Consider the following 22,535-nt stretch of genomic DNA (forward strand, 5'->3'; position numbering starts at 1 on the left):
TTGTGTCACGTTGAACGCTGTGCCGAAAGATGATTCTGCTAACAGGTCTATATGAATGCAAACCCTGGTTCGGGTAGGGGGTAATGAAAGTATAGAGGGTGCCAGAGGTGGAGGCAGGACAAGACACACCAGCAGGTTCAGCAGACAAACTCACCTAAACAGTCCTACAGTCACTAAAAATGCCAGCCAAAACATAGCCATACAGGCCAACTCACCGCCTGGTTTCAAAAGGCTCACATGGGCCGCACCCTCCACTTAAATACATCCTGGATTTCTTCCTTGCTTCTCCCAATTTCCCAATCATTCTCCTCCTAGACCACAAGACTATATCAGGCCTTAGATTTGTAGAGGCTATTTCCTGGGGAACAACAAGCTTATTTCCTAAATCTACCTGCATCTCCCAATCACAGCATCCTCCAAGCTGCCGTGCCTCCTTATTGTCTTTTTAACTTTCTCCCCCTCTTGAACAAACTGAATTGCCCCTCTCTTCACCTTGGACCCTCCTAAGTTTACCTGCCTTCGTTTATCTTCAATACCTGCAGCTAAGCTTCTTAATACTTGGTCATGTCGCCAAGTATACCGGCCTTGTGACAGACTAACCTTACAACCTGACAAAATATGCCTTAGAGTTGCAGTACCTGAACATAACGAACATAACGGGTCTCCATTTACCCAGAGTTTTAGGTTCTGGGGAGTTGGCAATACATCATATGTTGCCCCTATCAAAAATCTAATACTCCTTTCGTCCATACTCCACAGCTCTTTCCAACTAAGCTTTTTCTTCTCTACACCTTCCCAATTCAACCACCGTCCTTGCTTAGCCTGAGCCACTGCCTTTGCACCCCTTAACATTTCCTCCTGTCTACGAACCTGCTCAACAACTAGCTTTCTCTTCTCCTTGGGACCTGCTCTACTCCACACCGGTTTGCCTGGGCCAAGCCCCAAGCCTCCCCGGCCTATTTGCACATTACCCACAATCTCTGCATGTCTAAGAGTTGCTTCTGCCTCCTGAGCTGCCATTCTTGGTTTCCACTTCCTCCCCTTGGTTGGGTTTGGAACCACCTTACTAACTACCACATCTTACTCCCAGCTAACAGGACCTCTGTCCTAACTTTAGTACATTTAAACTCCTCTACTAGACTAGATACTGGGAGCTGGAGTATGCCCTTCCCATACAGTGCCACAGTACTTAAGCATCTAGGAACACCTAGCCACTTCCTAATATAAAAACTAACTAATCTTTCCATTTTTTCTACAACAGATAATGGAATCTCATACACAGACAGTGGCCACACCAACCTAGGAAACAATCCAAACTGCAGACACCACAGCTTCAACTTTCCTGGAAGCTCTGATTGATCTATTCTATCCTAATATTCTTTAGGGTAATATAGAATTAAAGTTCATATTCAGGCTATCATTTTCAACATCTACATGAATATTAAAGTCACCCACTACAATGACTTTATCTGTACTCAGCACTAACTGGGATAAAAACTCTGAGAATTCAGACAGAAACTCAGAATAAGGGCCAGGTGGACGATACACAACAACAAACACAAGAGGTTTCTGGGATTTCCACTTTGCGTGGGAAAAACTGAGAATCAGAGATTCAAAAGAGCTCAAACTAATCTTGGGTCTGGGACTGATTAGTAACCCTGATCTGAAAATAGCTGCCACTCCTCCTCCTCTGCCTGTGGTTCCAGGAACGTGAACATTTAAACAGTCAGAGGGAGTTGATTCAGTAATGCTAACATGATGCTAACATGATGCTAACATGATGCTAACATGATGCTAACATGATCCTCCTGCTGCAGCCAGGTTTCTGTAAGACAAAATATATCAATATGATGATCACAAATCAACTCATTCACTAACAGAGACTTCGAAAGGAGAGATCTGATGTCTAATGAGACTCACAGATCTAAATGTGAGTGTGTGTGTGTGTGTGTGTGTGTGTGTGTGTGTGTGTGTGTGTGTGTGTGTGTGTGTGTTCAGATTCAGCAGTGTTTAGACAGAAACAACCAGAGATATTCTGACAGCACGGAGCCCCAGCAAGTATTTAGAAGTCAACAATCTGAAAAGGTAAGAGACTGATAACTGTACTTCAGTTAAAGCCAGTAGTATCATCACAACTTATTCATTTTTAAATTTGATCTTAAGAATAGAGCTCAATGGGAGGTCGGTGGCGTATTGGGTTGTACAGGCGCCGCATGTATAGAGGCTACAGTCCTCGCAGTTGGCCCCCGGTTTGAGTCCTGCATCAGACAGCCCTTTACCGTCCATTAAAGGCATAAAAAGCCCCAAAACATATTTAAAAGAAGAAAAGAATAGAGTTCAATGAATTCAAAACAACATCATCCACATTTATTTGTTTCTATTTAAGTCTGCATCCTCAGCTCAGTTTGGATTAATTGTCCTCACTTTAGCTGGTCCAGGGGATGTGTCGGGAATTGGAAGACAGCCTTCAACGTTTAAGCCACCTTAACACTGAGGAAGTCCAAGCTGACGTGCTGACAGCACATGAGACGCTGCAAAATGCCAGGGGGTCTTTAAAGGTACACACGGGAAAGTTTGGTTTGTAAAACCCTCGAATAATCATTTTTAGCCATTGGCCACTTTGTTAGTTCCACATATAAAATCTGAGTTAAGCTCAGACAGCAGCTCAGCTATAAATTCTGCCTTCGTGAGGACAGTTAGGTCTGATTTGATTGAGACTAATAGAAAGTTATTAGTTTAACTATTTGTTTATGAGTTGTTCATTTTCCTTGTACTCTTGCAGTTGCTTCCCTCTCTAAGTGAGGAAGAAAGTGCCTCTGATGGAGACTGGGTGAATGACATTCTCACTGAAACTGCTGCTGCACTGACTGATGAGGTGACAAGAAGCATACAGGTACAGATTAACTACGCCCTTCATACATCTTTTATGAATGAATTGAATAAGCTTTACTAATACTGAAGATAAGTCATATTGTTGCAGTATAAATCATTCAGAAAAAATAACTAAATGAATAGATAAAGAAGAACAAAGATACTATTGAAAAACCATTGGGAAGTTTAAAATGTAGCAGACTGAGGTGTGGTTCAATCCTCCAGACATTAGCATGAATGCCATGGGTTGTTGTTTTTGTAGCCTGGCAACAACAGAGCTGGTGACATCACACTCAGCATAAGCAGGTAACACAGATGAACTATCCTTCGACAATATGGAAGTCTTACAGCCAACAGTTCAACAGCTGGTGTGCAGAGAGCCTCAGACCAAGCCTAAATCACATGCCTTACAAATCACAAATTGGATTATTTTATGAATAATTATGATTACAATTAATTGAATTCCAATTGGCTTGAATTGGACTTTATTATCTAAGTGCCTTGAGATGACATTTGTTCTATTTGGCGCTATATAAATAAAAATGAATTGAATTGAATTGAATGCCTGCATTCTGACTGAACGAAGACTTCTACCATGTATAAGGTACTTTTACTGTGACTGCGGAAAGGATTCAGCTCATGACTGAAAATGGACCCTCTTTCAATTCAAAGTTTTATGTAACAAGGTAGAGAAAAAATCATCCATGAAGAACTATTTATTATTTTCATCTTAACTGATGGACCATCCTACTCATTACACAACCTTTCAACCTATGATACTGCAAGAAGCATATTACAAGCGGTGCTGGGGAGGAGTTTATCTGCTCTGCCTCTGTGTCAGTCTGAGCTCCGGGTCCTCAGCCCTCATCTCTGTGTTTCAGGAGCTGGCTCAAGGCCTTATGAAGCATGCAGAGGCAGTGTGCCCACGGGTGGTTCAGCGGTCCAGCGTGTGCAAGAGTCTGTCAGAGTGTGTGTCCAAAAGAAGCAGACAGGCACACATATTCCTGAGAAGCACACTGGTGGAAACTGCAGGGCACCTCATCAGCACCAGACTGCGGTAAAAACTTTTCAATATGACAGGGTCATATTCTTTTTAATTAACCTCATTTCGACTTTTTAATTACTGCATGATGTCACTGACGGTTGTGACTTTCACAATGAGCACCCAAGGCTGGCAATGTGTTGCTTTTATTATCTATAATCCACAGTCCTTATTGCATTCACCTCAGTTAAACGGAAAGAGCAAGAACTGTCATGATCACTGACCACCAGGAACAACTGATGGAACAACGATGCCCTGTCACAAACTGGAAAGTTTTGACAAAGACGTGACAAAAAGAATGAATTACTGTTTTTACTAACCTAAGAAATTGAATTGATTCCAGCTGATTTAGCTCAGTAGATATTTTTCGAGCAACAACTTCTGGCACAATCACTGCTTCTCTAAAGTTGAATTTGATTGATTAAATTGGTTTTCTCATAACAAGATGTCAATCATTCATGTAAGGTGCATGTGAAAAACAGCTTGTAAACAGAAAGATGTGTGTCTGATACATTGGACCTTGTGTTTGTACAAATATACATCTTTTCATCTTCAGATAAGAAATAGATTCCAGACTGAGAAACAACCACATCCACATTCATTTTCTAATTTGAACTATATTTACATATTCCATATTAAAGTTAATCATTTCATCATAACTTGTGTCCTCAAACCTTTTGAGTTGATTTTCTTTTGCTCTTTCATCCTTTCAGTGAACTCCGACAAACAGTGACTGTCACTCTGGCTGAAAGCATCGCAGAACAGGTGCAGCAGGATCTGACAATAGCACAGGATAAAATGGTAACCCCACATATTCATGACTTAGTATGCCTTATATGGTAAGATATCGTCAACATTTTGAATTTGAAAGATTGAAAGGTTTTTGGTTGAACCGGGTCAGAGCAGAGGGTTCCTGGTTTGAATCCCAGCTGGTTCTCCCTGTGTATGCGTGCTCTGCAGCTTCCTCCCACCACCCAAAAACATGCATGCAACCCACTTTTCATCTTTAGAATTAGACAGCATTATAATTGATTTGAAACATCATCTAAAATTTACACTGTGTGAAGATTTTTGGTCAATTTTCTTTTATTTTCTTTTAGGATTGCCTTATAAAGGAAAATTCATGCAATACTCAGAGAATCCAAATCCCAGAGCTCCGACTGGTCGATAGTGACTTTCCAACTGATGATGTAAGAGACACAAACACTTGTTTGTTCTATTGTTCACTCATTCATTTATGTTGAGAATTTTCCATCTGTTTTTTTTTTTCTTACTCCTACTCTTTCCATCTCCAGTACAGTCCAGCCTTCTGGAGAGATACTTTGCACTCCAAGAGCTTGAGGCCTGCAGCTTCAATTAAGAGTAAGAAACGACCACGATTAGCATGTGATCCAACAATGCCTCTGCTTTCCCTTCACCTCCATCCAGCTCATTTCTCACTTTATTCACATATGCTTGAAATTGTTTTGTGGCAAAAGTATTCAAATATATTCCGCAGAAATTGTAACAATATAATAACGGTTATTATTATTTCATACATTTATAATATATATATATATGTGTGTGTGTATGTATGTATTTGAATTTTGTTGCTATGCTTAAAAACAGCTTAAAATCAGAAGGTTGCTAACAAGCAAACAAACGATCATCTCAAACACTGTGTATTCCACAGCTCTGCTTCACAGGGTTGTTTATCTTTTTACATGTGACATCACACATCATCCTCATCACAAAAACCTCAGACCAGACCTAGACTTGTAGTCAAGACCGCCTAAACCGAGACCAAGACACTACCAAGACCAGAGGGTATCAAGACCGAGACCAAGACGAGACCAAGGCCAAGACAGACTGAGTCAAGACCAAGACAAAGTCGAGATGAGACCGAGACCGAGACCAAAAAAAAAAAACAAAAAAAAAACAGCTAGTGAACTAGTGTTACACCATAACTTGCATCAATTGAATAAAAGCAGCATACTGGGGTAAGAGGTTCAGTCCCAGTTTAAATTCAATTTAAGAAGGTATTATGTCAACTACAGACAGAACAATGCAGAGATTTGTACTCCAAGTACCTACAACATAGGGGGAAAAGAATCTGTAAGTCATCTGTTTCTATTCAACCACAACAAACTACTGTATCTTGATCTTAATGAGTGCAGGTCTTTACATACAAAATAACCTCATCCAATCCAGTGTGACACATATATATTAATCTATCTATCTATCTATCTATCTATCTATCCATCCATCCATCCATCCATCCATCCATCCACCTATCTACCTATCTAATAATAACATGCTGTGGTAGCCCTACACGCTGGACTGGTTACAGTTAACACAGGACAAGACGCCTAACCACCATAACCACGTCAAACATGATTGTACATTTTGTAGAATGGGTGTCAGTTGCAATTATGCTCAGGTCAACTCAAACTCAAGATTCATGACGAGACAGTGGTAGAGGAGTTGCGGCGTGTGAATCAAACTCGTTGCAAGGAGTTTCGAGCTGTCGCTAAACAATCAACATGTCAAATTGTACTTTCTCCTTCAAAAGTGTCTCTGGTTTTAGGACGTTTTTACCTCACAGCTTTTATGACACAATGTCAGTCGAAAACAGCTGCTCTGATATCTGGCTTCATCGGCGAGAATGCCGCTAGTGCTAACCTAGCAATGTCGAGGCACCCGAATGGCTCATCCTTCCTTGCGTGTCAGCAACAATATTATGCCAAAATCAACAACAAACCACATGGTACCAGGCCTTAAAGTGCTCACTGATACACAGTATTTCTACTCAATGAATTCGCCAAAATATCTAACGTTGGTGAAAAATGTTAAGTAGCCAAGAGCCACTGATAAGTCAACTACGTGTACTTAGCATGTAGTTACACTCTTAGCCAAAAATGTTTCAGTAAGTCTGCAAAGAACTGAAGCTTGCAAAAAAATATCCGTCCCTAAATAATTTATACCGCGCGTGTAAGAAGAGCATGTCATGATAAATAATACTAGCACATGCATGATCTGGTGTGAGATTGGTACGGATAAAGAGTTTGGAGCCAGTACCGACTAGCTAGCTTACCTCTCCGGGTGTCTCCGCTCCAGGTGTCTGGTGAACGTTGATGTGGTCCCGGCCCGGCTGTTTCGGTGAGAGACACTTTGCAAAACTGCAAATGTCTTTATGGTCCGTAAATGCAAATTTGATGATGCCGGAATTTGCCGACATTATTGTTAGGCTACTAGGTCTGACTGAGACTGAGCTACGACGTAAACCTAAAGTTTTGCGCTGGCTCTACACTTGCGTCTTTTGATTGGATGAGCGCCAGTTTCTTAATCACAACAAAATACATGCATGTCATTGATTGGTTGCATTTGAAAGGCGTGAAAGGCGAAATAATTTAATGTTGCATTATCGAATGTTATGTTTCGTATCATGGACATTATTTGTTGCAAATCTCCCGAGACCAAGACAAGACCGAGGGATCCGAGACCAAGACAAGACCAAGACCAAAGACAGTCGAGACTGTGACAAGACCGAGAACACGTAAAAGTGGTCTCGAGACCGGTCTCGAGACCGACATCCAACTCTAACCAGACCACACAGACTTGGTTATTACTTAAAAAGTGTTCCTCTCAGGTCTTTCAGAGGACTGGTCTAATTATAAAGGAAGGTTATCGCCCGAGTTGTTGGGCTGAATTTGTGACTTTTATCTCAAGTGAAGGTCTCACTGGAGTTCCAGTCCCATGTTGTTCTCTTAGTTCTGGATGCAGCATGCAGGGCAATTTGCAACCGCCGGTATTCAGAGATCCTTGTAACTCGTTACATTTTTTAATTGTCAACAGTCCATCCATATTTGAAATGTCCACATAAATACATCCATATTCACAGAAGGACATCACTGTAAGAAACATAAATAAAATATTCAAAAACAATGTTAAACATTATTATTAAACTGTACAACATTTTTAAAAGATGGTACTGTTCATAATCTGATTCCCTTTAACTGGAACAAAAAGTGAAAAGTGCCTTTTTATAACATTAACAATGAAATTGTTGGCATGCTCTCTAAAGAAAGTGTTTAATTGAAGAGTGGTGCAATGCATGATTGAACTTATTCCATGTGCCCAGAACGGTTTGGAAGCCTTGACTCAGACTGGCTGCTTTTATTCGGCTGTGCAACAGGTGCCCTAAGATCTGCTCCTTCTTTACTTATTCACACACCGATTTATACTATATATATATAAATAGTATAAATCAGTTATATATTTACATATTTAAAAAAATATATATACACATATTTTTTTTTTTATATGCAGCCACACTATATCTGCGTGGCGCATGCGCCGGTGGCTGAGACACGGCAACCCAACGAGGACAATGCGAAGGAATTTAGGCTAACGTGAAGGAACAACAATTTTATTGTTTGTAGTTAAATATGATGCCATGCATTCTTATATGCTTTACTCTGTTCATTTTACATTTTTGGAACTTGTGTTCACAAAAAGCAGAAGATCATTTTTTGATCATAGATAATAATATAAGTATATCCACCTGATTTTCAATTTGAAATTAGATACACTTTGTGTAAATCAGATGATTTATGCAACAAATATATGTGATTTAAGGAATTTACAAAAAGATACACAGAAATATAATACTTCCCTGTATCATATCCAATAGCACATTTTCATCATCCCAGCGTGACATCAATTTATTTGGTGACCATGTAATGTTTTACTTTAGTTAATGCTCATTTTAATATATATGTGTATCACCATATACCTCATTGGCCCTCAACTTTAACTAAATTAGCAATGCAAAGCTGTCCGAGCATAAATGTAGAAGAAACTGTCCTGAATTTGATGAGTGATTCCTCTGCTTTCTCACATGAGGACTATCGTGCACTTTATTTGTACCAGGTGTTACTCCCTTCTGTTTTCCTTGAATGGCTGTTTTTGCTGATGAGGGTGATATTTACACAGATATACATAAAAACACACATTTTTATTAATAATGAAAAAATCAATTCAATTTATTTCAATTTTATTTATATAGTGCCCATGTGCAACAGATTGCCCTGAAACTTCTCTTTGGTCCCATCCCCCGTCCTGAGCGTGCACGAGGTGACTGTGGAGAGAAAAAACTCCTTTTTTTAACCCCTTGTCCTGTCCAGCATTATGGCAGCAGAATTATAATCTGAATACCGTTTATGCCAAACACATTTGCTATGCCCATCAGCTGCTTATTTATAAATTTATTTTGTTACATTAGTTAACATGAAACAGAACAGAAATAGGAGCCTGAGAGCCACCAGGAGCACCTGGAAGCAGACAAGCAGAGAACAAACAAACAAACAAACAAACAAACAAACAAACAAACACACAGATAAACAAACAAACCAAAAGGCACCAGTAGCAGCAATCACATACAACACCACTGTGGATAAAGATAAAGATGACCTCACACCACAGAACAGCACAGGTTAGCGAGCATGCTACTGGGGGGGAGCGGGGAGAGGCAATACCCCCCCCCCCCTCCGATCAGGAACAGCACAAGCAGGCCAGAGGACAGCAAGTCCCAGACCCAGACCCAGACCCAGACCCAGACCCAGACCCAATCACCCCATAAATCATATAAGGAAAGAAAATACACACTCGCACAGCACACGCATCTGCTCATGGTCCCCCTCCCAGCGCCCTCGCCCCACTCCGCTGGGGTGTGACACATCCGGTGGCAGCAGCCCCCCAGCTACCACAGACCCACGAATCAGCAGAACTACTCCTCCTCCCAGACACCTACGTGGTCCCATCCACTACCCCACAGAACACACGTCCTCAAAACCCTAGGTGGGGGGGGGGGGGGGTATAGAAGACCGGGGGACAGAGGCTCCCCCGTTTCCTTGGACCTGCCACAGGGCAGAAGGGCCTGACGTCCACCAGGTCCGGGGCCTACAGCGGCCGTATTCAGGGAGCTACTATGCACCCAGAAGGCCCAGACACCAGGGCCCAGGCCCAGTACTACCACCCATGCCAGAACGGGCCGGCCACCAGCCCACAAAAACTCCCTTTGAACAGGAAGAAACCTCCATCAGAACCAATTCCAGGAAGGGCGGCCATCTGCCTGGACCAGCTGGGGGCTGAGAGGACAGGAAAGAGTTAATTAATGAGTCGTATGTAAGAGTGTGAGAGCATTTATTTATTAAAGGTTGCAGTCCATCATAATCATAATTCCAGTCATTAATGGGATGTTTTTCAGCTAAAGTCCAGGTCTGAACCTAATATGTTATCAGTCTCTCGTGTGTTTGTCTTACTGAACCAATCCGTGGCTAATTGGAGCACAGCCTGTTTACCTTCACACCAGGGACTCACCAGGGAGAGTCGAGATGGAGGAGGGATGACGATAGAAAAGGAGGAAATATGGAGGGCATTTAGAGTTCTATGCTCAACACTAACACTAATACTCCACCTCCACTTGTATTGTTTGATAGCACATGAGCTGCAGAAGAAGTAATAACTAAATCAAATAATCTATATTTTCAGATCCAGATTGACAGATTTAGGTCATAAACAGAATCCGCTGAATACTTTATTAGCATTATATTTCTGTAGGGTGTTAAATAGGTTTGTGTAGGACGCTCCCTGAAACATTAAGGGCAAAAGGACTCGGTGAAAGATGAATTGGGTCAAAGCCTCCCATTTGCTGTCTTGCCCATGCAAGAGTTGGCTGTGTATAGCAGGCTGCTAACTGTGTTCCTCTGGAGCATCCATCTGCTGCTCTGCTTCCTCCCTGTTGGATGCTTCACTGTAAGCTCTTTGCTCTCCACCCTCCCTGCTCAGCCTTACCATTCCCTTCATCTTCTCAACACCACCTCCCTTTTCTTTTTCCCAGTTTCTTGCCTCACTTTTCTCCCCTTAACGTCCTGCATAGCTCCATCAGCTTTGACTTTACAGTGTATGCTGTACATAACAGACATAATCAGTGCGGGGGCCAGCCCATCTGCCCCCCCCCCGCCTCTGTGTGCTTCTCCTGTGCTCAGCTATGTTGTCTGATTTTCAGGCCTCCTGGATGCAGACTGGGAGCAGCAGACCAGGGACAGAACAGAGAGAGAGAGGGGAGGAGGTGCTGGAGAGGAGGACAGGGAAGGGAGGTGTGTCCTCCCACGGTTGCCCAGAGCAACCCCACTGCCACTCACAAACTCAAGTCCCTCCCCTTCCACTTCCTTGTCCCCCTCCCCCAAAGCACAAAGGGGGGGGAGGCGGATGGAGGGGGAGGTGGTATCACTGGATGCTGCAGAAGCGATATCAGGAGCTGGAGGAGCATCGCTCATCCCTCCTCCCACTCTCCCCCCATTTTACTCCATCTCCACTCGAGCTCCAAAGAAGGAGGCAGCTGACCACGGAGGCTTGAGCAGACAAGAGGCTCCCTTCCTCGGCTGTGGCCCCAGCCCAGGCCCCCTCCCCGACTCTGGATTCTCCGTTTCTCCCATGGAGCCTCTACCCACCCAGGGCCAGACTCTAAGGCACTACACCGCCTCCCGACCACGGCCACGACGCACACACACGCAGCCCCCCTCATCCAGGCCTCAGGTAAGAGCACACATCACACACACCGCATCACGCACTAACACACACTTACAATACAGTAAATGGACTCTTCAGTAAACAGTAGAGAGCAGGATTCAAGAATTTAAAGATGACAAATGGAGTAAAGGAGAGATAGATGTAAGAAACAGAACATTATACACTATCTATCTATCTATCTATCTATCTATCTATCTATCTATCTATCTATCTATCTATCCATCCATCCATGTCTGTTTCAGCTGCTCTCTTCATCATTTCAATGCTGCAGCACTAGTGATAATGGTAGCCATCTTTATCTTTGCATTCTCCTGCTCTGGTAGTCATGCGTGTCATGTGTGTGTGTATTGTCAATGTGTGTGTGGGAGAAGACCCACAGGTTTTGGGAGTGGTATTCCCTGGCTTGTTCCCCATGCTGACCCCCCCTCACCCTCTCTCTCTTGGGAATGCTTTCTCGAACTCAATCATTCATGGGTTCACATTTATGGGTGTCTTCCTCTGAGCTGTCCATGTGGAAAAGAGAAAAAACAGCTTTCCATCAGTGCTTGTGACCTTATATGTGAGTGTGTTCCATACTGTGTTTTAGATGTGGCTGAAGCAGTTTCCTTCTTTGTGTTATGTTCCCACAGTAGGTGATGAACAGTGTAGAGGATTCTATCAACAAGCTACACGAATTTGTTCTACATCAGAACATGTTGTCATAACTACAAGCTGCAGCTTTCACAGCCAGCACGCTACATTATGACACTATGGCTTTTATAAACCTCACTTACTAACGTATGATTGGCAGTGAATTAAAAGAAGAGACTAAAGTGTTTATTAGAGCATCATTTCTTTGGAAAGTAAGAGTCAGTGTTTAACCTGTTAACCTAAAGTTTTCAGAGGGGAGGTTTGTATACGCCTGACAGCTGCTACTTTGAAGTGCTTGCCATGTCCTTACCGTGATGGTGAGTTAGCTTTTGTTTGAAAAGACCTAAATCAGTCACTCATTTGGTAGACTAGATAGCTCTACATTTCAGAGCAACATTCTTAAATCCAATTAAAAGCCTGGAACAGAGCTGTGAGGCACGCACTGAATATCTCAGCCAATTTCAGTCCAAATCAACATATACATCCAGGAGTAATTCAGCTCACACACACATTGTCTGAAAATTCAGTTTAGTATGATATCAGCTGGAATAATATGTTAGCATTTTTTTTCATGTAATGTAATGTTTCTATAAGCACCGAAGCCAACAGTGTTTTTACAAAGTCTAAATATGGGGTCATTTATAGGCTGGCCTATACTCAATTAAAATATTCCAATCTTTAATGAAAAGAGAACCTGTTTCAGGATACATAGGTAATATATCCAAAGACTAGGACTCCAAAAGCATTAATGTTTGGATAGCATGCACAGGATAGCATTCTTTTGATAAGAAAATTGTTAAAAAGTAACATTAAGGAGACGCTACTAGCAGAAAGATGCTTTTTGGCAGAAGATATTCGTATGCTTATGTTACAGAACCATCTTTTCTGCAACGAAAAGCAGCTCAAATAATTCATCATTAAAGGGGAAGTTCGTTTTTTTTAAACGAATACGTTTGGCATAAAATACGTTCATCTGCTCACCGATAACAGTTTGGTGAAAGTCGGCGTCCATCGGAAGATATTTAGATCACTGGAGATCGGCGTATGTCCATATAACAGAGAGTACAGAGACAATACAGCCTCTGAATAAGGCATTATCTGTCTTTATTTCACCAATACTTTAAGACCAGTGAATGAATGAACGCGTACTATTGCACTGTTAGCTCAAAGCTGCCGTGTTGTTGTTTTTGGGGGCTATCAGGGGCTTATAGGGGGCTTTCTACACACGCATCTACTGGGATGACATCATCGACGTGCGCCGACACAGCAGCATCTTTACACGGAATTTGCTACTGCTGCTGGTAATATGGTTTGTTATTGCGTATTTCCAAATTGCCATGTTGCACAAAACTAGCAGCAGCAAACTCCGTGTGAAGTTAGACGACCGTCACAGAGCACGGAGTGAATGAGCTGTGCTGCAGCGGCACTCAGCGATGAAAGACCAATCAGGGTTGGACTGTCTGAACGTGCTGTGGAATGCTTTGAAAATGATCTATCATGTTCATTTTAGTGTGTGCAGGTAGAAAGTGTTCATTCTTTTACTTTTGTTGTTTCTCTTTCTGTGTAATCGAGGTTCTTCCTCAGGGGTCATTCCTGGGACCTCTCCTATTTATTCTATATATAAATAATCTTGATAGAAAAATATCAAATGCAAATTCTCACTTTTATTCTGATGTGATGTGCTGATGCTGCATCAGCGACTTAACTCAGTCAACCCCAACGAGCTTTAAATCATGTAAAGTGTACCTTGTGTGACTTAAAAGTAGTTTTGAATGCCAGCAAAACAAAAGCTATGATGTTTACCAATTCAAAAGGAAAATCCCTGCTTCTTCTGTCTGTTACTACTCTTCTTGATTTCAAGATCAAGTCTGTGATTTGGTATCAATACCTAGGAATCCTGATGAAGACTTCCTCTCTTTTACGTGTCATATCCAGCAATTGATTAAAAAAAATAATCAAGTAAAAAGTAAAAAGTGCTTTGTCTATCTTTTGAGGCCCAAAGAGACTTTCTGCTTCCACTTGCATCATGCATGATCCTTCTCAATGCCTCCATGCCCTGCACACAGCACTGAGGTTCACTACAAACCTCGACACTCTCACTTACCACTGCATGTCCTAATGTTGATGGTCTGCCTTTGTCTTTTCATAGACTCAAACACAGACACATTCTCATTTGTAAAGTTATCCTCCGAAATAGTATAGGAAGTTATTGTCTCAGGTCCCGAGATGTGTTCCTTTTAACTGTGTACGGAGGCTGATGGAAAGGTTTTTAAATAAATTGCACTTTCAGTTGAAATGAGGTCAGAACTACCTGAATTTGAAACAGTTGCTCTCGGTAAAACAATTTAAACCAATTTTAAACATTCAAGTTGGAGGAACATTTGTCTGTACATGTTATGATCAATCTTTGCTGCCCCTGTTAATGAGTACTGCTGCAATGGCTTGACAAGTAAATAGTTTGATTGCAATGTTCATTCCATGTAATGTGTTCATGTTATTCTTTTGTATGTGTCTATATTCATGTAACTTTTACTGGTCTGAGGTGCTGGTCTTTTTATCCTGGTTAAATAAGGGTTTACCAATGATTCTTTATCTGTACCCCGTCCTGAGTGTGCATGAGACGAGAGTTGACAGTGGAGCGGAATAACAATTCTTAACAGGAAAAAACCTCCTGCACAACCAGAACCAGGAGGAGCAGCCATCTGCCTCAACCAGTGGGGGGGACGGGGGGGACAGCAGAGACACAAACAAAACATCTCCTTGTGAACTATCCCAAAACGTTTGCAGGGATTGGAGTCCTCCAAAAAAAGGAATAAACAAATGTAATCTCTTTACAAGTGACTAGTTAGAAAAAAATGAACATTGTTCGCTGGCCCATGAGCAGTCATTATTAACATAACCAACCAAATAACAGAGGCTTTTCACAGCAGTTAGATTAGGCCTCATTTAGCAATCATCTTCCTATATTTTGTTTCATGAAAAATCCTGACCGGACAACACCAGTATCAGGGATGCATGCACAACCACAGAACTATGTGGTAAAATGGAGGTGTCCTGTGTAGTTCCTGAGAAGTGGGACACCACGCACAGAGGATGGCTCTGAAAATAACAGATGAGGTATTAAATGGTTTGTATTGTACAACCATCCATATCCATAAGGAGGAGAGTGGCAGGGATGGCTGGCATGAGGCACTTTGAGACAGGTGGCTGTTAGGAAGGTGGCCCGGAATGAAAGAGAAGCACATTATTTTCATCAGATGAAGAAGAGCTAAAAGATGCAGACAAATACAGCATTTGTCAGCAGGAAAACATTTCAGTGTTATGACTTTGCAGCTTCCAGACATTACTGATAGCATCAGTTTTGGCTCCTGATTTGGATTCAGTTTTCACATAGATATAAACTGCACACATGCAGCCCCAGTCTGTTTGTGTGCTTACTCTTTACCTCTTTATATCAAACTCTCACAGTTGATACAGACTGTCTCATCTGATATTACAACACTCAATTTTTGACTGAGCCTGTTAACTATTTAGGTCCACAAATCTCCTTTTCCCTTCCTGTAACCAGCGGTGTTCCTAAGACCTACTAACTTACTCAAGATGCTTTCATACAAAGCAGCTGATTCAATTAAATAGCAATTTTTTTTACATGTATTTACAAATGACTGAAATCAACTGTTTACTGTTTTCATCTTTGCTACAGTTACATTGACCAGATAAACAATCTAGGACTTAATTTACAGTAACTTTATTTACATTTTCTTTGTTCATTATCTGTCTATACTATGAAATAAAGATATTGAGTATTTTTCCTAAAGTGATCAAATTATGATAACATAAATTGCGCTCATTAAATTTCCTGTCAAGTATGAAAGCTCCTTTCCAAAGTACATTTGCATGATAAGAATAAGAAGCTTACATCCACTGAACATCGTTAATGTTTAACATACATAAGTAAGCACATTGAAGTAGGACTTAAATGCACCCAAGCACAGACGACAGGTAGCAGGTTTGCGCAGGAACAAACTTTACTCGCTGAATTTTGAATATAAAAAACAACCATGCAGACAGGTGAAGCTGATCTGGTGAATCTGGTCTGTGTAAAAACAAAAAAAAACAAGATGACATAATGGGATGAAAAAAACAACAACTAGAAATTGGCCAGAAAGCAAGAAGAAAAGACAGCTAGGAATGATCCAGTGTATGGTTAATCCACTAACAGAACACTGGTGTGGAAAAGAGGAACAGAAAGCAGAATCAACAGAGGTGCACATCCCACATGACAGATCATGTCAACATTAAACAGGAAGTAACAACAAAAACCCAATCCGATTAGATCACCTGTTAAAAAGGCATCCATTCATCTTTTTTCTGCCACTCTTCTAGACCAGGCCACAGGGGCAACAGACTGAATAGAGATCACCAGACCTCTTTCTCGTCAGCCATCCCCTCCAGATCTTCTTGGGGGACATTGAAGCGTTCCCAAGCCAAACTAGAGATGTAATCTTTGCAGCTCGAGTCTTGAGTTTTTCCCGAAGCCTCTTCCAGATAGGACATGTCCAAAACATCTCCCCTGGGAGGCATTTTGACCAGATGTCCAAACCACCTCTATTGGCACATTTTGAAGCGAATAAGCAGCTTCTCTACTCCGAGCCCCTCCCTGATGACTGGCTCCTGTCCCTATGGGTGAGCCCAGCCACCCTTTGGAGGAAGATAGTGAAGAATTGACGGCTTTGCCTTCTCACTCCGTTCTCTCTTCCACGCTGTCTACCTGTCAATCTCCTGCCCCTTGTGAACAAGACAGTGACTCACTACCACCCTTGGCCAACTGAGGACTGTAGCATCAAATATGGAGGTGTTAATTCTCATCCTGGCTCCTTCTTTCTCGCCTTCAAAACCACCCCGGTGCCTGCTTGCGGTCTCTGTTCAATGAAGCCAATGGGTCCACATCATGTGCAAAAGAAAACGAAGCGAGCAATCCAAAGCTAACTGAACTGGAAACCCTCCAGCCCTAGGCTGCACCTAGCAATTCTGTCCATTGCCATTATAAACAGAATCAGTGATGAAGGTTAGGCCTTCATCAAACAAATCTGACTTACTGACAGCAATTAAAACTCACTCTGGTTATGCATGGGCCTGAAATAAAACGCTTAGACTGGTTGGGTAAACTCACACACACTCTCCACTATACTAGCGAGGGTAAAGAGGGTCCAGTGTTCCACGACCAGGATGAAAACTGCATCGTGAATCAATGCAATGATACATATCAAAATGGCATTGCATAGCAATTCTCCTCAATTTAACAACTAAAACAATAAATGAAAACAGAAAGCACAGCCATACTTTTTTTAAAAATATTTTTTTGGGCTTTTTATGCCTTCAATGATAGGACAGTTGGAGAGAGACAGGAAGCAGGGGGCAAAGAGATGGGAAAGACATGCAGCAAAGGGCCGCTCGGAGCGGGACTCAAACCGGGGCCAGCTGCAGCGAGGACTGTAGCCTCTGTACATGGGGCACCTGCTCAACCCACTACGCCACCGACCACCCCAGCACAGCCATACTTTTGCATAAAACAACATTACAATACATAATTTGAGATAAAATAGACTACCATTGCATGGAGCAGCAAGTTGCACCTGTCCAATTTATAACGTAGATACCCATGCTCCGCTGTTCTTTTTACTGTTAGAGTGAGGTATCATTATACAGAGACCTAAAGAGCCTCCCGAGGCCTTGAGACAAAAGTTTGTAGATGCCAATCAGTCCGGCAAAAAGATTCAAAAACAGTTTTATAAATAAATCCTTGAATTGTGAAGAAAACCCTGTCGTTCTGAAAAAAATATAAATCAACTTAAAGTTTCATTTTGAATCATTGCCTCGAAGAAATCAGGCTAATAGCAGAGTGTGTGCTACAAAAAGAAAAGCCCAACCACTGGAGGCAGATGGCCGCCCTTCGTGCTTCTGCTGACTTTTAAAAGTATCGCCTTGTGCATGCTCAGAACAGGGAATTGAATCAGAGAAGTTTCTATGTGATTTTTTTTTTTTCATTAGCTAGGCATCTTTATTAAATTGACAATATATGAAGTGGGGAAATTCGTATTTTAATTAATTTGATTAATTGTATTACAATTGAAGAACAATGAATTGGATTATAATTGGCTTGAATTAGACTATATCTTTGATATATCAGTTGAAATTTGTTGTGATGTGCTACTGAATAAATAAAACTGAACAGAATTTAACTTAATTAAAAGAAGTCCAAACTTTATTTCTCACACATAATTGCAATTAAAACATTTGCTCCCTAGCTACAATTCATGTGATTCATATTCTAGTATGGAACTCCTAAAATCAATTTTTTTTTTATCTTGTGCACTCAAATAGGTCCCTTATGTGCTCATATTATCCTGTACACACATTGTGCTCACAATTTAATGATAAAATCAGTTCCGATGTCAGTGGCTCTGTAGGCAGCTGTAATATTTCATTTTTCTCTCTCTTCTCTGCTTTCATTGAAACTCAAGTTTATTTGTATAGCACATGTCCAAAACAATTCAAAGTGCTTTACATAACATAAAATAAAGTAAAGTAAATGTTGAGGACTGCTGTATTCTGCTACATGCAGTGCAGACTAAACAAATGAAAATTAGACTAATATTAAAACTGAATGCATGTCAGCAAAAGGTTTTTTGAATGAACACAGCTGCAACTGGAGCTGCTATCTGCTCAGTCCACAAGAGCTTGAGAAGGTCCATTTTCCAAACTCACAGAATGCTTTTCATACAGTTGCACTGATGATAAGAAAAAGCGCTGGTGCTTCTCCTTTCTTCCCATCCTAACTCTGATCTGTTGGATTGAGATCTTGTGGTAGTAGAAACCATGAGAGTAAAGTGACTTTCATGTTTCAGTCTGAGATGACTGGATGGAGAACATTATCTGCCAGCGAGGGCAGTCGTTAGAAAATGGAATACCATGGTCACAAAGACATAGACACATTTGGTCTGTGGCATTTAAAATATCCGAAAATGATATCATGGAGCTTAAAGTTGTCATGGCATGATCATTTTCAAGTATATAATTCTTAATCTTGGGTACCTCTACATGAGCTCTGCACACTCCATGACTCCAAATAGTTTGTTATCAGTTCAGAAAGAGGATGTAACGAGGTAGATGAGGCTGGAAGCGTCTTTAGTGGAGAATATTCTTTAATACCATGTACACAGGGTCATACAGCTCACATGCATCAGATATAAGACCTCGAACAAAGGAAGCAGGTCCTGTTTCTACCCTAAGTTACGTGCAGAACAACACGTCTGTCTTTAGGTGTTATTTTCACCTTGTTGATATGCCATATGTTTTCTACAAACCCACTGATACCATATATCACAATAATGACCCTTCAAAGGTCCTGCAGCATCAATCGTGTCTGGCTTCTCCCAAAACATTCTATCAGAGGTAGAGCTTTTTTGGGGGGGAAAGTCTCCTCCTGAGAACCTAATGATCTGGCTAACAAGTCCTCTGACCGTTCGAATGCCTGAGGTTTGCCCATGAGTCGGGGAAGAGGATGATGGTGACTCATTGAGTGCTCACTACCACAGTTGCCAGCTGGGCAACTACAACAATACATAAACAAGAAAACATTTTGAGAAACATGCTACATTTTCAAACATGACAACACGAGAGACCCAGCCGTAAATGCTGGAGTCAGAATATCAAAGTGAGCAGCACGACGAAATGTCACAATGAAGATTACAAGTCGATTTGGTAAATCTGCTTAAAACCTGCAATTTTGCAATCGTTTGTGCGAGTAACTCAGTGCTTCTGAATTGGTTGAAAAAGCACCAATTGGATATGTTTGGTTGTCTTGTGTATACATTTATTAACACAAAGTACCGCACGCCCCTTTAGCTGCTTTTTCATTCAGTGTAACCATGATATTTGTTCTAAAATCTGTTCATATGTCTAATGCTAACAGACATTTAAACTGTTTGACTCACTGCTTGAGGTTCAGACTTGTGCACTTTGTGTTGGAACAACCTAGACTTTTAGCTTCAATCTCCCCACAAAGCCAGCGTCATACTGATTCTTGTTCTGTCGTCCGTCAAGTGTAGTGAAGAAATCCAAACAAAAAACGAGTTCCTTCTGCATAAAAATGCTTTTTTTGCCTTTCGGTGGTGTTTACGGTGATAATACATCTCACAGCAGATGAGTCATAAAACGTGAAAAAGCATGCCATAGGACCTTTAGAGTGTGACACAAAACAGTACCCAAACCTTTAGAACACTGATATCAACCTGCAATACAAGCAGGAAACGCCAACGTTTTCCTGCTGTTAATGCCAAATTCCAAGCCACAGTTACAATCCGATCGCAGATCAGGTTTCATCGGGTCAGGTAACATCTTTCCAACCTTCCTCTGTCCAGTATAGATGATCCTAAGCTCAGTTTTCTTTTCTTACCTGACAAGTGTGTGCTCCGTCTGCTTCAAGATTGGACGTATTGTGCGTGCAGGGATGCTCCTCTGCATACTCTGAGTATTTTTGCTCACCATAGGCATCTCTATAAGGCCACAATTTACCATCAATCACTCAAACAATATTAATAAACTCTTTTCACTGTATGCCTCTGTTAACATCACTTGGCCAGACTGGAGTGGTCCAATTTACACACAAACAACAGGAACTGAGCGCACATGATTATTAGTCTTGTTTGTTTTTCTGTTGACCCTGCAGTGGACTGGCAACCTGTCCAGGGTGTAGCCCTTCTCTCGCTTGATTGCAACTGGGATAGGCTCAAGCCCCTAGCCTGACTACGTCATACTCACGATTCTAGTCAGAATGTGAGTCTGATACCGCTCAATAGAGTTTTGAGTATGGGGCGTGTTTCAACCGAACCAGGAGAAAAAATGCCTCTTCGCTCAATTGGATAGACCTACAACCAATCAGAGCAACGTAGTATGTGACGTAGATTAAGCAACACACACTTGTTGTAGGAAGGGCGGCAAAATCATCTTTTCTATCGATAAAAGCCTTTATCGCGTTCCTCTGTTCGTCTTTTAAAATGAATGCAATGTGGAGATCCTGTAGAACAGACTCGATGGCAGAATCTACACACCCGAGCTCTCCAGCGGCAGCCATGTTCAGCTCTTTAGTGACGTAGTCGATAATGTCCCTGTTGATCATCTGTCCATCATCGTATAAAGCCCGCCCTGGCAATCTGATTGGGTCGACCAATTCTTGGTCGGGCATAATGATTTCCCAACTGAGCCAAGTACCCCTGACTGCAGACCACAGATCGGGGCGGAGATCAGCGTTGAGGGGGCGGAGCTCAATGACTCCTTTGCAGGTGCCATCTGGTGGCGGAGACCATGCAGCACATTCACAAACAGCAAGCAGCACCGAGTTGCCTAAAATAAGGAATCAATTATAACTATATAACAATTATAATAATAATATATATATATATATATATATATATATATATATATATATATATATATATATATATATATATATATATATAAATAAGCACACAGTTTGACCAATCAACTATCTGCAGACTGAGATCAGCTGATTATCTGAGTCAAGACTGTCGTACTGTTGCCTGTTTGGGACGAAAACCTGCAGCTGGTGATGGAAATTGAATCATTTTGAACCATTGTCCCATAAAGTGGTTCACTACCCGAAGCTTCATTCAATTCCCTTGGGTTACATCTACTGGCAGTAGCGATTGTTGCACCAAATAAAGCAAATATGATACATCTCTTCTGTATATAATAACACAATAATTTAAAAACAATGTGAAAATTTTTGGTTTGTCATTCATATTTTCTTTGGGAGTGTGCTTGGTGTAATAAAGAGGGTGCTTGTGTTACTTCACGTGTTTTTATTCAAGAAAAGTCGTTTGCACAGTAACGGTTTCTTTTTTTTTTAAGACAATTTCTCCAGCGAGTTTGAAGCATGCTTCGAAGCTTCGGTGTTATTTATTTAAAAAAAAACGAGTGTAGGGGCATAGTACTATAACTTGTTTTATGAGACACACATCTCTCTTTCTTTTTTTAAATAAAAAAATGACAGTTCTCGTTTATTTTTGAAAACCGGAAGTCACCACATGCTGTTGAAAGTTAGCGCTGAGTTTCTCAGTCGTCTCCGTGGTGTAAGATAATAACTAAGCTAATAACTAAGAACACAGTGTATCGTCACAGAGAGTATAGCATATTTTAAAATGAAAATGTTTTTACTTTCTTCCTTGTCTGTCACAAATATTGCAAAATAGCACATAACGAATCTACTTCTTCTCCTCCACACAGTCTTCTTCTGCGGTTCAATGTGTTGTTCTATGTTGAGCATCAACGTTGAGCACCGCCACCAGATGGCACCCGCAAAGGAGTCATTGAGCTCCGCCCCCTCAACGTTGAGCTC

General features: G+C 41.3%; 1 protein-coding gene across 1 annotated transcript in view; it reads left to right on the forward strand.

Moving 5' to 3' along the window:
* The window catches only part of carmil2 (capping protein regulator and myosin 1 linker 2), a 130,591-nt gene that overhangs the window by 65,378 nt on the left and 42,678 nt on the right, over positions 1-22,535 (forward strand). The window contains exons 24-31 of the mRNA XM_075469212.1: positions 1,999-2,085; positions 2,430-2,558; positions 2,783-2,893; positions 3,753-3,928; positions 4,627-4,714; positions 5,014-5,103; positions 5,209-5,275; positions 10,962-11,491. Coding sequence (XP_075325327.1) covers positions 1,999-2,085; positions 2,430-2,558; positions 2,783-2,893; positions 3,753-3,928; positions 4,627-4,714; positions 5,014-5,103; positions 5,209-5,275; positions 10,962-11,491 — 1,278 coding nt within the window. The remainder of the gene's footprint in view (positions 1-1,998; positions 2,086-2,429; positions 2,559-2,782; positions 2,894-3,752; positions 3,929-4,626; positions 4,715-5,013; positions 5,104-5,208; positions 5,276-10,961; positions 11,492-22,535) is intronic.

The sequence above is a fragment of the Odontesthes bonariensis genome, chromosome 7 (assembly GCF_027942865.1).
Source record: "Odontesthes bonariensis isolate fOdoBon6 chromosome 7, fOdoBon6.hap1, whole genome shotgun sequence".
Taxonomy (NCBI): Eukaryota; Metazoa; Chordata; class Actinopteri; order Atheriniformes; family Atherinopsidae; genus Odontesthes; species Odontesthes bonariensis.